General features: G+C 43.1%; 1 protein-coding gene across 2 annotated transcripts; it reads right to left on the bottom strand.

Annotated features, from left to right (window-relative positions):
* Window positions 1-2,780: 2,780 nt before the first annotated feature.
* Window positions 2,781-10,961, bottom strand: LOC102756849 (cytochrome c oxidase assembly factor 1 homolog). 2 transcript variants are annotated; one of them, XM_015561162.1, is made up of 3 exons: window positions 10,838-10,961; window positions 3,365-3,513; window positions 2,781-3,200 (listed from the first exon to the last, which is right to left on the bottom strand). In XM_015561162.1, the coding sequence occupies exons 1-3, from the start codon at window positions 10,923-10,925 to the stop codon at window positions 3,192-3,194; spliced, it is 246 nt and encodes an 81-aa protein (XP_015416648.1). In that variant the 5' UTR covers window positions 10,926-10,961; the 3' UTR covers window positions 2,781-3,191. The 2 variants fall into 2 exon arrangements, with proteins under 2 accessions (XP_015416648.1, XP_015416649.1); XM_015561163.1 differs by having other exon boundaries at window positions 3,365-3,510.
* Between the last annotated feature and the right edge of the window lie 4,196 nt (window positions 10,962-15,157).

The raw sequence follows: 15,157 nt of genomic DNA, 5'->3' as shown, positions 1-15,157 counted from the left end.
TACACAATGGAATCCTATGCTGCTGTGAAAAGGAAGGAACTTCTACCATTCGCAACAGTGTGGATGGAACTGGAGAGCATTATGCTAAGTGAAATAAGCCAGTCAATGAAGGAAAAATACCACATGATCTCACTTACTCATGGATAATTGAGACCATTATAAACTTTTAAACAATAATAGATACAGAGGCAGAGCGGCCTCAAACAGAGTGTCAAACTGCAGCGGGAAGGCCGGGGAGGGTTGGGGGGTGGGAGGTAGGGGGGTAAGAGATCAACCAAAGGACTTGTATGCATGCATATAAGCATAACCAATGGACATAAGACACTGGGGGATAGGGGAGGCTAGGGGACTGTCTTGGGCGGGGGGAAAAAATGGACACATATGTAATAAATACCCTTTGTAATAAAAAATAAAAATAAAAAAACAAAACAAAAAAAACCCACTATTTGTAGAATCCAGGTAGCTACTATGTGGGTTCCGCAGCATACATTCTTTTATTTTTTTCTGTATATTTAAAACTTTTCACAATAAAGTAGAAGGGGGAAAAAAAGTCCACTGTTTAAAAGGGGAAACTATTACCAGCAAATTGGTACACATTTTAACCTGGACCATAAAGAACAGGTCTTAAGGAAAATGTAAAGGCTCATTTGGGAAAGACAAGGAAATCTTGATTAGTTCATCTTCACCAGTCACCCACCGCAGGCTGGGCTCACCCCACATGGCCAGGTGCTGCCTGGATGCTGCCATGCCCCGAGCCTAGGGAGTCAGCTTGGGAACCTCAGAGTGAGCTGGTAGGTGTTTACTAATATGCTACTATTTAAAAAATATTGAATGCAATCTTTTGTTTCTCCATGAAAACTAAACACAATTTCAGCCAAGTGAAGGGGACACAATGTTATAACAAGGAAACCCATCACAAGGCGCCTCCCAGGGTGCCTTCCTGTGCCCCAGGTGATAGGCAAAGGTACTTTCATGGGCTGAGAGATGGTGTATCTTATCCACGGCAAACTGTCACCGAGAGAAAGAGGGCTTGGGTACACATATTAGTGTTTTCCAAAATCCTGTTTCATTTATTTAAATACACTTTAAAGACACAGACTTTGGAATGGTGGCTCCACACCCCAAGTCACTCTAGAGTGATTCTTCAGAGTTCTACTTTTGGAATCAAGCCACAACTCTTCTCAAGGGGTTATACAATTAAGCAATAGAGCATACATTGAGCATCTCTGAATGCCAAAAGAAAAACAAAAAAAAGGGATGCATGTGTGATAAAAGGGCAGAAGTAAGATTTTGAAGAACAGCAGAGGGGTTCCCCCCAAGTATATGTGTGAAATCATCTCTAACTACCAACACGTTGGCTTATCAGACCTCCTACTTTACTCTTGGCAAAGTCTGGGCAGTGAAGAACCCAGTCTGTAAAGCACCTCATCACCCACAGAGGCACAACTGCAAGCCCAACTGTGGGGAAACCCTTCAATATGACAGCTCCTTATGAAAAACTGAAACTTCTCACCTCTGAACGAAATAAAGAAACTCCAAGTAGGGATTTGGGGATAAGATGCCCTGTGTTATATAGAGGCAACCTAATAAATAGCCGATTGTAAAGGAAGTGAAGAACCCTGACAGGATGTCACACATACTTCACGAACTGGAAGAGCAAAGGCTGGGTCGAGAGGAGGCTCTGGGGAGCAGGCCTTGAACTCCTGTCACTGTGCTCTCACAGCGTTCAGCAGCAGCAGAGGCCAGTGCCCGGCACCACAGCCAGCACCGTCACACAGCCACCGAGGGCCTGGGCTGCGGGCGGGAAGAGCCTCTCAGCAGCAGCCGGATGTGCTAGAAGGCTGGGCCAAAGGAAGAGCTGGGCCTGGCCAGCTTTCAGAGAAGGTTCCCACTAAAACTCCCTTGGCATCCCAGTCACTGGATCACCAGAGCAGAGAGCTGATGCTGCATCAACCTGCCTTCAGCAAAGGTGCTTGCAGGCTCCTAGAGCATCTCAGCCAGGCCCTGTGCTCTGAGCTGGGAGACACCCTGAATAGCCAGACCCAATCCCTGGCCGTTCAGAGTCCTTGTGCTTGCAGGGATCCAGCCAAGTGAACAGAGATGGTGAAACACAGAGGAGCCACACCACATAGTGTGAGGAAGTTGAAGACAATGAAAATAAGGCTAGCAGGCACAGAGCAGGCACTCAATACACGTTTGGCATCTGCAGAGGACATCTTGGGCAGCTACATCAGTTCCAACGCTTCACCCACAATACACAGAGAACCTGCTTTCCACTCATCCATGCTAGACATTAGAGCATCATCTCTGACACACCTCTCTCCTGCTATAAAACTGTTACCTAGTCCTATCACCTGGCAACCACCACCCCCTTCATATCCAGCTCTCATTCCTCTAGCCCACAGCTCTGGATCATGCTCTCACCACTGTACACCCAGGTGGTCACAATGCTCTCCTAAAGGCTTCCAGTCCCTGGGTATTCCCAATCTGAATGAATTCACCTTGCTTTAAATCCAGACCAAATATTTACCAGAATACTTGAGCACAAATTGCTACTATAGTTAAGAAAAAAAAACAATGAAACTATTTCCATGAAAAAAAATAATAAAAATAACAAAAAAATAAACTAGGTCAAAGCATCACACCCTTATTTTCAAAATACTTCAGAGCTCCTGCTGGCCACAGAATCAAGTGTGCGCACCTCACATGGTGAGGCTGCAGCCTTTTAGTTGCCCCCAGTCCACTAACCACCCCACTCACAGCCTTCACTCTAGTATTTGCTTCACCCTGTCTTATTCTGGAATTTTAAACTATAAACTCCCAGAAAGCCTTCTGCATTTCTGTATTCCCCACACAACTTAGAATCACTTTTCTAGCTCAGAATGTACTCAACACATATTTGTTAAACAGAAGAACAAATGCATTTTATATTTGGCTGAGGTTTAATAGCTAAACTATGAAAGAAGACAAAATATAGCTGGAAAAAATAGACTGGCATTCCAGACAATCAATGTAAATAAATAAGCTTCAAAACTAAAATTTAAAGAAGTTGTTTACATTTGAATAAGCGTTAACTGTCTGTAGATATATTTCAAGTTTGAAGCTGAAATACGTGGTGGCCAACTACCACTGGTCATTTCTCTATCGGTTCAAAATGGCACTTGAGCACAAACACTGCATTCCCTGCCACATCAATTGTCCTCAAAAGAAGAAAAATGCACGAGAATAAATTAATCCCCAATTGTTTTTAAAAGGTCCCAAGTAGTACCTCTCCCAAATCCTTACTCCTGCTGCCTCTCGGATTAGGGCGGCCCCTCCTATCCTTCAGTAGGCATCTAGCCTCATTTGCTGGGGAGCACGTTACCTTGGCATCAGCGATGTCCACAAAGTTGTACTTGTCCGTGAGCTGGAGATGGTGAGTGTTGAGAGGAGGGCCCAGAGCTTCCAGGGCCTCAGGGTGGCCATGCAGCTGCTCCAGTGCCAACTGGTAATAGGAAGCCCTGGAAAAAGCTTCTAAATGGAAAAGAGTTGTTACATTTTTGTCGTCTTTATTGAACTTTATTGAACTTGGCAGACTCTGTAGAAAGTTAAATGATACAATTTATGTACAACATGGAAACAGATACAATTATGAAATTTATAGATGGAAGAATTAGGGAAAATCTATTCTAAATTGTCCATTTTAGAGACTCCAAAATCAAAATCAGGATCTGTGGGGATGTGGCAGACGATGCTGGGCCAAGTACTTAACCTTTCTGTGCCTCACTTTCTTCATCTCTCATTTCCTGACCTCATTTACTACCTCATTTCTTCATCTAGCAGCGGTTCTCAACCTGTGGGTCGCGAACAATGAAAATACATCCTGCATATCAGATATTTACATTACGATTCATAACAATAACAAAATTACAGTTATGAAGTAGCAACAAAAATAATTTTATGGTTGGGGGTCACAACATGAGGAACTGTATTAAAGGGTCGCGGCATTAGGAAGGTTGAGAAGCACTGAAAGGGTTTGATCAGATCTTCTCTCAAGCTCCTTTTGGTCCTAGAACCATTAATTTCTCAAAGAGACACAGCTGGTTCAAGTTAGAGCTGGGGCCAGAATCTATGACTGAACTTCCACTAAGATGAAGGTCAAGATAAACCAGCATAAACTAGATCATAACATCATTAACAACAAAACCCTCAGGCCAAGATTATAGAACATTAAAATGCTATTTTTTCAAGTTTACAGATTTATGCTGACATTTCATGTAGGTAAGTTATAACCTGCTCTGTCTCAGGTACCCTTCTTGGCCCTAAGTTTTTGAGGAACTCCAGGAAGCACCTCCCTACAATTGCATGGTACTAGGGAGAGAGCCTCTTGGTCAACTGAAAGAATGGTGGGGAGGACACTGTGCTTTGTTCGGCTATCTGTTGGTGATTCTAACATCCAGGCAAAAAGCAAAAATGCTGTAGAGTGAGGGTGAAGAGCCAAGCTGAGAGGGCATGGAGGAGCTTCAAAGAAAATCATTCTCAAAAGAAAAAAAGCTGCTGCTTCACAACCAGTAGCAATTAAATGACCTTAAATGTCTTGGTCACGGTAACTATGGCTTGTCTTTACAAATCACACTTGAATGCAGTGGAGCTGGAAGCCACACCTGTCAAGATTTTGCCATCCTGGACTCTACTTTTACTTCCTGCTCTCACCTGAGTCCCTGCTCAAGGTCCCTCCTCCACTGAACCAACATCAAAGAATGGCAGGACCAACAGGCTGAGCACACTGGGGAAATAGAGCCCGTTTTACCCACCTGTGAACCATCCGGTATCTCTCTGTTCTTTACATAATCTCAACCATCTTGGACCTCCTGTGTACGCTCTGGAGTGAACACCCATCTTGCTTTTTGCAAGGCTTCTTATGCAGAGAAATCGGGGTGCTTTCATTAGTATAGGTAGTTAGATATCAATAAAGGAAGGGAGCAAAGGGAACCAGACATTAAGAAGCCTAGCAAACTGGGAAGCTGAATCCTATATTGAGCCTGCTTAACTGGAAAGCTATAGCCCCTATTCGCCAGGGCCCCACCACCCTGGCTTTGTCCGGAAGAACATCTGGAATGATGTCTAGAAGATGGCCAGTCTAATTAGCATGTTACCCTTTTATTAGTATAGATATGCCTGCGGGATTGGGCCTAAACCAGCAGTCGGACATCCCTCTCGCAATCTGGAATTGCTGGCTCCTAACTGCTAACCTGCCTACCTGCCTGCCTGATTGCCCCTAACTGCCCTCCCCTGCCGGCCTGGTCACCCCTAACTGCTCTTCCCTGCCAGTCTGTTCACCCCTATCCACCTCTGCCTCGGGCCTGCCACCCTAGCTTTATCCGGAAGGACTTCCGGAAGATGTCTGGTCTAATTAGCATATTACCCTTTTATTAGTATAGATTTTGTCAAATATGAGTAATGCTACCCCAGCTTTTTTTTTTTCCATTTGCCTGAAAAAATGTTGCATCCCTTCACTCTCATCCTGTGTGTCATTTGTTCTGAGGTGGGTCTCTTGTAGACAGCATATAATTGGGTCATGTTTGTATATCCATTCAGCTAACCTACTAGTATATCTTTTGATTGGACATTTACACTTAAAGTTATTATTGATAGGTAATTATTTATTGCCATTTTAATTCTTTATGCCTATGTTTCTCTCCCTATATATTTTTTCTCATTACAGCAGTCCCTTTAGCATTTCTTGCAGTGCTGGTTTTGGTGGTGATAAACTCCTTTAGCTTTTTTTTTTCTGGGAAGCTTTTTATATTACCATCTATTTTGAATGATGGCCTTGCTGGATATAAAAATCTTGGTTTCAGATCCTTGGTTTTTATTACTTTGAATAGTTCATGCCATTCCCTACTGGCCTATAGTTTCTGATGAGAAATCAGGTATCTGTCTTAGTGGAGCTCCTTTGTAAGTAACAAATTGCTTTTCTCTTTCTGCCTTTAGAATTTTCTCTTTGTCTTTAATTTTTGGAATTTTCATTATGATGTGTCTGGGCATGGGCCTCTTTGGGTCCTTCTTGCTTGGGACTCTGCCTCCTGGATTTGTGTGACTTTTTTCTTCACCATGTTAGGGAAGTTTTCTGCCATTATTTCTTCAAATGAGTTCTCTACCTCTTGCTCACTTTCTTCTTCTGATACTCCTACTATGTGAATTTGTTATGTTTCATGATATCCCAGCTCCCTTAAGCTGTCCACCTGTTTTTTCCTTGGTTTTTCTTTTTGGTTCTCTGATTGATTTTTTTCTCCCATGTTCTCATTCACTGATCCAATCATAGGCTTCCCCTAACCCACTGCTTATTCCTTCCACTATGTGCTTTCTTAGTGCTATGTCATTCTTCATAATTACTATATATTTTTTATCATACTGTTGAGCATCTTTGCCATCATTATTCTGAACTCTATGTCTGATAAATTTCTTATCTCCATTTCATTTACCTCTTCTTCTGGAGATTCTCTTGTTATTTCATTTGGGCCTTGTATTTTTGTCTCCCCATTTTGACTGCCTGTTTGGGTTTGTGTCTCTGTATTAGTGATCTGGTATGAGTCCCAATCGCTAGTGCAGGACAATGTCAGATGCTGTTACTGTACCTGAGTATTCTGTTTGGAGCTATCAGCAATCAACAGCTGGTGGCTACCTCTATTGGGCTGGATGCCTTTGGAAAGGACGAAGATGTGCACCAGGGTCTGCTTTTCCTAGCCCTGGATTAGAACAGGCAAAGACCCAAAGCCTGCAGAGACCCACCACTGCCTGCAGTCCCAATGACACTCAGTTTTGATTAGCCTCAGGCTATATACTACAGGGTAGGGCAATAGGTCTTCCAATAGGGTGGGATAACTGCTGCCTTCCTCCAAGGCAAAAACTTCCTGAATAGCAAAGGTTAACTGGAGAAAGATTCCTCTCCAGTGTGAGGGAATGTCTGACCAAAGAAGACCAGGGTGGCTACACTCCAAGCTCCAACCCCAGAGGCCCCAAACCTGGCTTCTGCTCACACAGCTTCAGTCCACTCTGCCCTCCCTCTGCCAGAGCTCAAGTTGAGTGGCTACACATGAAATTTTGTGGGTTGGCACTTTAAGAGGTACCTGCATTTCCAGTCTTCTCTCCCTGGCAGAAATAAGCCCTGCTTCTTTTCATAACCAGATGTTATGTGCACACCTTTCTCAGTTCTGATGCGCTGGTTCGGGAGCCCAACTGGTTTAGACCCCAGAATTCTCAGTGGGAACCCTCTACAGCTGAGATATCCATCAGGAACTTCAGCTGCTGTCTGTGGGAGCCTGGCCAGCCCTTTCCTGCCTCCACACTTCCTACCAGTCTCTATGCAGTCTCCACTTTCCATCCTTAGTTGTCAGGGTTCTCTCCAGTTAGTCTTCATTGACTTTTCAGAGTGGTTTTTCTATACTTTAGTTGTATTTCCAGTTTGTTCCTGGCAGAGTATCAGTGTAGCTTCCACTTACTCCATCGCCATTTTGGAATCTCTTTTTTTTTTAAATTCTCACCCAAGGACACGTTTGTTGATTGTGGAGAGAGGAAGGGAGAGAGAGAAACATTGATTGCATGCCTCCCATATGTGCTCCAACTGGAAATCAAACTTGAAACCTATGCCTTTACCAGGAATCAAACCTGTAACTCTTTGCATATGAGATAACATTCCAACCAACTGAGCTATCTGGCCAGGACTAGAAATCTTTTCTGCTGGCAGTCTTACAGACTCAGAAATTGACTTATGATTAGCAGTGTTCATTAACCACTATATTTTTTTCCTTCTGTTTTCATAGCTTATGTGTCTATGACATTACTTACCAAATGGTTTGTTTACACAGTATGGGTCTCACTTTGAAAGCCCATCTCATCACCACATCTGAAAATGAGACTCAGGTTTGGCTGGGTTGACTTATTGTCAGGACTAAATTGTTGTGTCAGTGAAGAATAAAGCGGTCTATCAGATTCACTTGAAACTGCTTTCCCTTTTCTGCCCAAGTTGTACAGACAGGAAAGGCTGCTTCAAAAGGGAAATCTTAGAATGTTCCCTTTAGCCTAATTTCAATTTAAGTATGATAAACTGCTGGGGTACACCCCCAGCAGGTCCAAGGGTCCCCAAAGGTGTGGACGGAGTCGGCGAAGAAGGAATGACATGGAGACAGCGTTCAGTTGATCAGCAGCCTTGCCAGGATCTCTAGCCACAATCTCCAGCCAAGTTCTGTGTCCATGTTCTCTTGCTAGGTTCTCCAGCCAGGTTCTCCAGGTTCTCCAGCCAGGTTCTGTAGCCATGTTCTCTCACTAGGTTCTCCAGCCAGGTTCGTTCTGCTGGGGAAGGGGTTAAGAGGTTTTATTCCCTCCCTAACTTCAGGGGAAAATCCCTACCTGGGGAAACAACCTTTCTCGGAGAGGTGACCTTGGTTAAATCACATAGTGCCAAGAAGGTGAGCAAACATATTAAGAACAGTATGCCATATATGCCAGGTCCCTTGAAACAGCAAGGATGGACTGGCTCCCGGCAATAAACAAGAGAGATTCAAACATGAGTCACACCTTTCTCCAGGGAAGCTCCTTCTCCAATTTAATCTGGAACACTCCTTCTATCATCTGGTTCTTACCACCCACCACCCCTTTAGTTGCTATATTTCTCCTCATTTTTGAACTAAGCCTTTTTAACCTTTTTGTCAAATTTGTCACCTCTAGAATAGAATGCCAGCCTGTCCAACAACACCATCCTTTAGATATAACATGTGCCGCCTCCCAAGGACAGCAACAGCCTACCCTGAACTTTATAATAACCCCTTTTCACTGTGTGAGGTCTCCCCATTTGCTCCTTTCTCTGGCAGATAGGAAGAATCTCTGGGTCTGTGGACTGGCAGCACTATGTTCTCTGACAACAAGAAGACGTTATAAAGATGAGATCTCCATCCATTTACTACCCTTATAAAGTTACAAGGCCCAAGGTTCTTCGGGGGGGATATGTTAGTGTAGGTAGCAAGATATTAATAAAGGAAGAGAACAAAGGGAATTAGACATTATGAAGCCTAATAAACTGGTAAGTTGAATCCAATGTTGGATTTCTGCTTCACTAGAAAGCTATAGCTTCACACATTCCCCAGGGAATAATCGATCCATTCCCTCTGGATTACTAGAGGTGGGACAGAACAATAAAGAAGAAATTCCTCTGCTGGACACATGCCTAGTAGAAGCCAAGACTGTACAGGGGGAGGTGATTCTACTATGAGGCATGCACGGAAGGACTAAGATGGAAACCATAAAGACCTGTCTTTCTAGCCTGGAAAGAGGATCAGATTGGATAAGGGACACAGCCCCTACAAAAAAAATCTAGAAAATGGATTGGTTAGGGGGATGAAACCAGCAGAAGCAAAAGATTGGGAAAGTTCATTGGTTATTTTTTTATATATATATTTTATTGATTTTTTACAGAGAGGAAGGGAGAGGGATAGAGAGTTAGGAACATCGATGAGAGAGAAACATCGATCAGCTGCCTCCTGAACACTCCCCACTGGGGATGTGCCTGCAACCAAGGTACATGCCCTTGACCGGAATTGAACCTGGGACCCTTGAGTCCACAGGCCAACACTCTATCCACTGAGCCAAACCAGTTAGGGCTCATTGGTTATTTTAAAAAGGTTTCTTGTCCTTCCCAAGCCTGAGATAATATAACCCAAGCTTATTTAACAAATCTCTTACGCTCTCTCTCTTACTTGGCAACACACACCCCATTTATTTGGCGTTCTCCCTCCACAGCAGCCATGCAGCCAGCAGTTGTGCAGACTCCAACCACTGGCATCATCAGCCAGAGAGCATCTGAGAACAACCTACGCTAGCTGGATGAGGACAGATATGGCCGAAACTGGACTAAGCTTCGACATGGGACAGAACTTTTGGATACGGGACTTTGTACTGGGGTTAATGAAGACAAGACTAAACATTTTCATGGAGATGGACAGAGATGAGACACTGGGAACCTGAGGGTTGCCTTGTATTTCTACCCAAATAAATCTTTTTTTTTTTTAATATATTTTATTGAGTTTTTACAGAGAGGAAAGGAGAGAGATAGAGAGCTAGAAACATCGATGAGAGAGAAACATCGACCAGCTGCCTCCTGCACACTCCCCACTGGGGATGTGCCCGCAACCAAAGTACATGCCCTTGACCAGAATCGAACCTGGGACCTCTCAGTCTGCAGGCCGACGCTCTATCCACTGAGCCAAACCGGTTTCGGCTACCCAAATAAATCTTACCACCAGGCCTCACACTGGGAACCTGAGGGTTGCCTTGTATTTCTACCCAAATAAATCTTTTTTTTTTTTAATATATTTTATTGAGTTTTTACAGAGAGGAAAGGAGAGAGATAGAGAGCTAGAAACATCGATGAGAGAGAAACATCGACCAGCTGCCTCCTGCACACTCCCCACTGGGGATGTGCCCGCAACCAAAGTACATGCCCTTGACCAGAATCGAACCTGGGACCTCTCAGTCTGCAGGCCGACGCTCTATCCACTGAGCCAAACCGGTTTCGGCTACCCAAATAAATCTTACCACCAGGCCTCATCCTCCTACATGGGTTCATGGAAATGCTATTCTCGTGCAAGGACCCATTTCCACCAGCAACACTTTTATTTGCACTTGTGGCTCCTAAAAAACTGGGATTATAAGATAAGAAGTAGGCCACAGGAATGGAATGGTGTACTGGTTTCTAAAAACAGTTCTAATCTGCAGAGAGCTTGTGAAGTATTTCCTATGATTGAGGAACAGGGGAAGAGAACTAGGAAGAGGCCATGCCTCAGGCAGTTTGCTGGATACTTACTTTGTGTAAGGTAATACACAAGGGCACAGCCCCCACTAGTCATCACACTGGTATAAAGGATCACTTTTCCCAGAGGCACTTGCGGCATCCTGCTTCCTAGAGCCTAAAAAAAAAAAAAGATTAAAATTTATTGTTACACTCAGGTTTGCGTGAAGGGCTTTGTTGGTCTAGATTAGGCCCAAAAGGAAAGAAAAGCAAGGAGGAAGCCTACAAGGAGGAAAGGCCATCTTTCCTCCTTTGCTTCCTGTCAGAATGCCAGGGCTGGTTCTGGAGCCAAAGCAAGTGTCTTTCTGAGGGTGGCCCCAATCCAGGACCCATGCTATGGAGGTAGTGGCTGAGCTCAGAGCAAGCATTAGCCCTGCTGTCTTGACAGACAGAACCCCAACTTGTGTGACAAATGCTGCCTGGCCAAAAATCACAGCTACTTTGAGTCATGCTGGCTCCTTTTGTGGCAATAGCTGATCGTGTAAGCCGTTGAATGGGTAGCCACTGACTGCTTTTCTTTCACATCTGGAAAAATGTCCTACCCTGGGGATGAGGAAACTGTGGTCATGACTTTCAAGCTGAATGAAGAGACAGAGAAGAGCCAACTCAGCCCATTCCGAGTACCACAGCCAACCCTTGCATAACTCCTGTCCCCTGAAGGTCTGGGTCGGCTAAGAGCAACATGTAGGCCCGATGTGGCCAAACCTCCTCCTTCTCGGAGACCATTCAACCAGACTCAAAGCTGTAAAAGACTCAGCCATAAAACAGAGCAGTATATGGGTTTACATCAGGGCTTATCATTCAAAAGCCCGAAGGGCTAGAAAAAGTCACACAACTGAGAGCAGACACATGGGCCACGTCTGAATGACTCTTCCAATTTCTTCAAATGGTTTTTCCTGTGAAATTGCCTAAATTCTAAAATTTTATAACCAATTAAAAAAAAATTAACAAAATACATCTGTGATTCAGATTCTTTCTGTGGGCTTCTAGTTTGCTGTGACTGCCCAAGCAGCATGTGGACACCCTTACTCTAGGTGAGAAAAATTCATCTTTGTCTGTCTTGGCTGACATTTCTTAAAAGAGAGAGAGAGAGAGAGAGAGAGAGAGAGAGAGAGATTGACTTGAGCTGACATGGAAATTCCAAGTTTAGGGAAAGGAAAAAATGACCATAAGTATTTATGTCCTGAACACTTAACCTTAGATTTTATGAGCTTCTTTAGAAAACAAAGCCTTTATGTGGCCTAATGGAGTAGGAGGCATTACAGTGTACAAGTGGGTATAATGCTGAATCTGTGAGTTAAGGTAAACACATTTTTACTGTCTGCTTCTCTGACTTCTAGAATATGGAGAGTAATAACAACTGTCTACCTATTATTTCCAGAAATGTGACAGTAAATGAATGCATAAGAAGGCCTGTTGGAAAAGAATATCCTCATGTGAATATTCTTTCTGGAAACCAACAATTAAACAGATCCTTAAGTAGTCTTAAAATTGACTAGTTTCATACAGAAATAACCTTGAATCCAGGTTTATGTATATAAAGAATTCTGATCAACTTATAAAATTAGGCAAGGTAAAGTTTTTGCCTATCCATGTATTATATAGTTTTGTTTAACTAAAAAAAGGCAGCTAAAACTCAAATAAATGTACAAAAACTGCTGTAAGAGTTTCAGCTGGTGCAATATAGCATGCAAGAATATTTATCAAAGTTTAATGTAAAGTCAATTAAAGTAATGTAATCTGGAAATAAACATTTAGTCTAATAATGAAAATGTCCAGAACATCTCCAAAGAATGCATTAGGCAGACCTTGCCTAATTTGAAAGCGCCCTCAACAGAGGACGACAATGAGCAAGAGCTCTGCAGAGTTCCTCGTCCCCTTTCTCTTCTACCCTTAAGGAAGAAAATCCAAAGCCAGCAACCAGGAGACTGATGTGGGCAGGGGAGGGCGCACTGCAGCGGCAGTGGGCGTGTGACCTCAGTGCACACAATCATGGGCCTGTGAGCAGCCCACCGAAACAAGATGCTATCAATAAAAGCTGTACACCATGGATTAAAAACAGCTTTTCAGGATTAAGTAGAAATAAATATATACATAGCCTTTAATAATATTGATAATAATAGTGAATATTTGTATCTCTTACTTAGGTGCCTGGTATTATTGTAAGCCCTGTACATATAATACTTCATTTAATTCTCATAACAATCCCACGAATTAGGAACCACTGTTATCAACTCCAGAGAGGTTAAGTAACATACCTCACGTCACACAAATAGCGTGTAAGTGGTAGAACTGGGATTCAGACCCAGGTGGTCTATCTCCAGGGACTGTGCTTTCAACCATGATATACTGACTTTAAGATACCCACTGATTTCAGAAATACTGAAATGTCAAAAAAAATCATGTGTCTCTGAATTACAATATATTCGCGCAAAAGCCTGTCAGGTATGCCCTCCCTGCTATTTTTCCGTACAAGAATGTGGCATGTATATGTACCTTTATTCTTTCTTTTGCTTTTAGTTGTTCCAGGCTTTCAAACAGTGATGAGGGGAATCCAGATAATTCACTATAATTACAACACAAATAGGACCACGAGATACAACTGTGCAACTGGGCATGTCACAACCCTACCAGGGTGCCACCCACAGGGTAAACAAGTTAGACTCATATACAAATGGGGCAAAAAGTAGGTTTACAGTCATGAGTAGGGAAAACAGAGTTTACGCTTGTATTATTATTTATTAATGTCTTATTTTCCATATGAACAACTGTAAGCCTACTTTTGCCCCACCCTGTATTTATTAAGATGATTTTTTAACAATTGGAAGTTCTCTGAAGTACCTTGAAGAAGGGGTGGGTGAGTGCCTTTTTCTAATTTGCACAAAGGTGCCTAGAGGCAAGCAGAAGCCTGGTTAGTGTGACCAGAGGGTGTACCAGGAGAGGAAGCAACACCAAGGACGTGGTCAGCCCTGTCTGGAGATCAGCAAAGGAAACTGACTCCGAGTAAGAGGAAGATGAAGGAGTGGGAGAAGGGCTTCAGATCCGTAAAAACAGCAAGCAAAGGCCGCGCGGCAGAAATAAGAGCTGCAGCACTGTGGAGAGCTGGTGAGGAGCCACAGGAAGTGGGCCTGCAAATGGAGGCGTCACTGCCATGAATGGCTGTCTACCCTGCTGGACTCCACTGTGTATTATTTTGTATTGCATTACTCCTGGCATTGGGCTCTGTCTTACCAGCTGAGTCTATCAAAGTGAATTACTTGCTCTACACGACCCCGCCAAATTGCCAAAACCATGGTTCATCTTAATATGCTAGAAGCAGGCACACAGGCAGTTGAAGTGAAGAGTTACCATTGTTAGCTAATTACTAAAAGAAACAGAGCAAAGGGAGGGTCAAACATTGTTACCCACACTCAGCTGGGAAGCAGAGGCCTGTTTGCTTCACCCGGAAGCTACAGCTTCACACCCCAAGAAACTGTGGGTTACTTTACGATCGTATTTAATTGCCATTGTGACTTCTGTGGGAGCAATACCTTTTGCTGCTGCTTCAGATTGCGCTTCCTTTTCTACCTCATGTAGCATCTTGTACGATTTTGTTAATTCATTTATGTCATGCATGAGGTTGTTGATGTTAATCATGAGTCTTTCTGAGCAGCCCTGGTTTTCTGGCATTGTTAATCTTTTACTTGTAGCTTCGGCTGTATCCAAAATATAGAGTTGAGCAAACTTTCGAGAAACATCATCCGAAGGATGTAACGTTCCAGTACGGTGATAAACTTGTCGTGTATTCTAAAACCGTATAGCCCATATCCTGGTGGCAATGCAATATCTGCACCCATAGAAGCAAAAGCAAAAGAACTATTTATAGAAGGAATATTTTCCATGAAATTTTTACTGTCAGAATCTTCATTTATCATTATTTTTTAAAAAATATACTGGGTATTCTGGAAAATTTTTATCGTTTGGATGAACTTTGCCTTTGCTACAACGAGTAAATTTTCCATCAGATGGTTTTTCTTTGGAGAAATTTAAGGATAGGCAAAATTGACATGTAACTGTCATTCCACCACAGCAAAATTGCATCCTCATTTACCTCATTTTCACTATGAAGGCAGTTCCAACCAGTATTGGTAGTACTTGTTGATGACTGTTTTTCAGACATATTCTATCAACGATGTTGCTTTCTTTTGACTTCAGAGGTACATTGTGGCAGTAGTTGGTCTTCAGACATATTTTGTTGACAATTTCGGCTTCAGAATGTCAACAAAAACATGACATGATTACCTGGCACCCACAGCCACTGTTTGCGGGCTGGGCTATGGGCTGCATTTTGACCCA

This window comes from Myotis davidii, unplaced genomic scaffold (genome assembly GCF_000327345.1).
Source record: "Myotis davidii unplaced genomic scaffold, ASM32734v1 scaffold1976, whole genome shotgun sequence".
NCBI lineage: Eukaryota > Metazoa > Chordata > Mammalia > Chiroptera > Vespertilionidae > Myotis > Myotis davidii.
The sequence above is the reverse complement of the archived record's forward strand: the minus strand, read 5'-3'. Positions and strand labels throughout refer to the sequence as shown.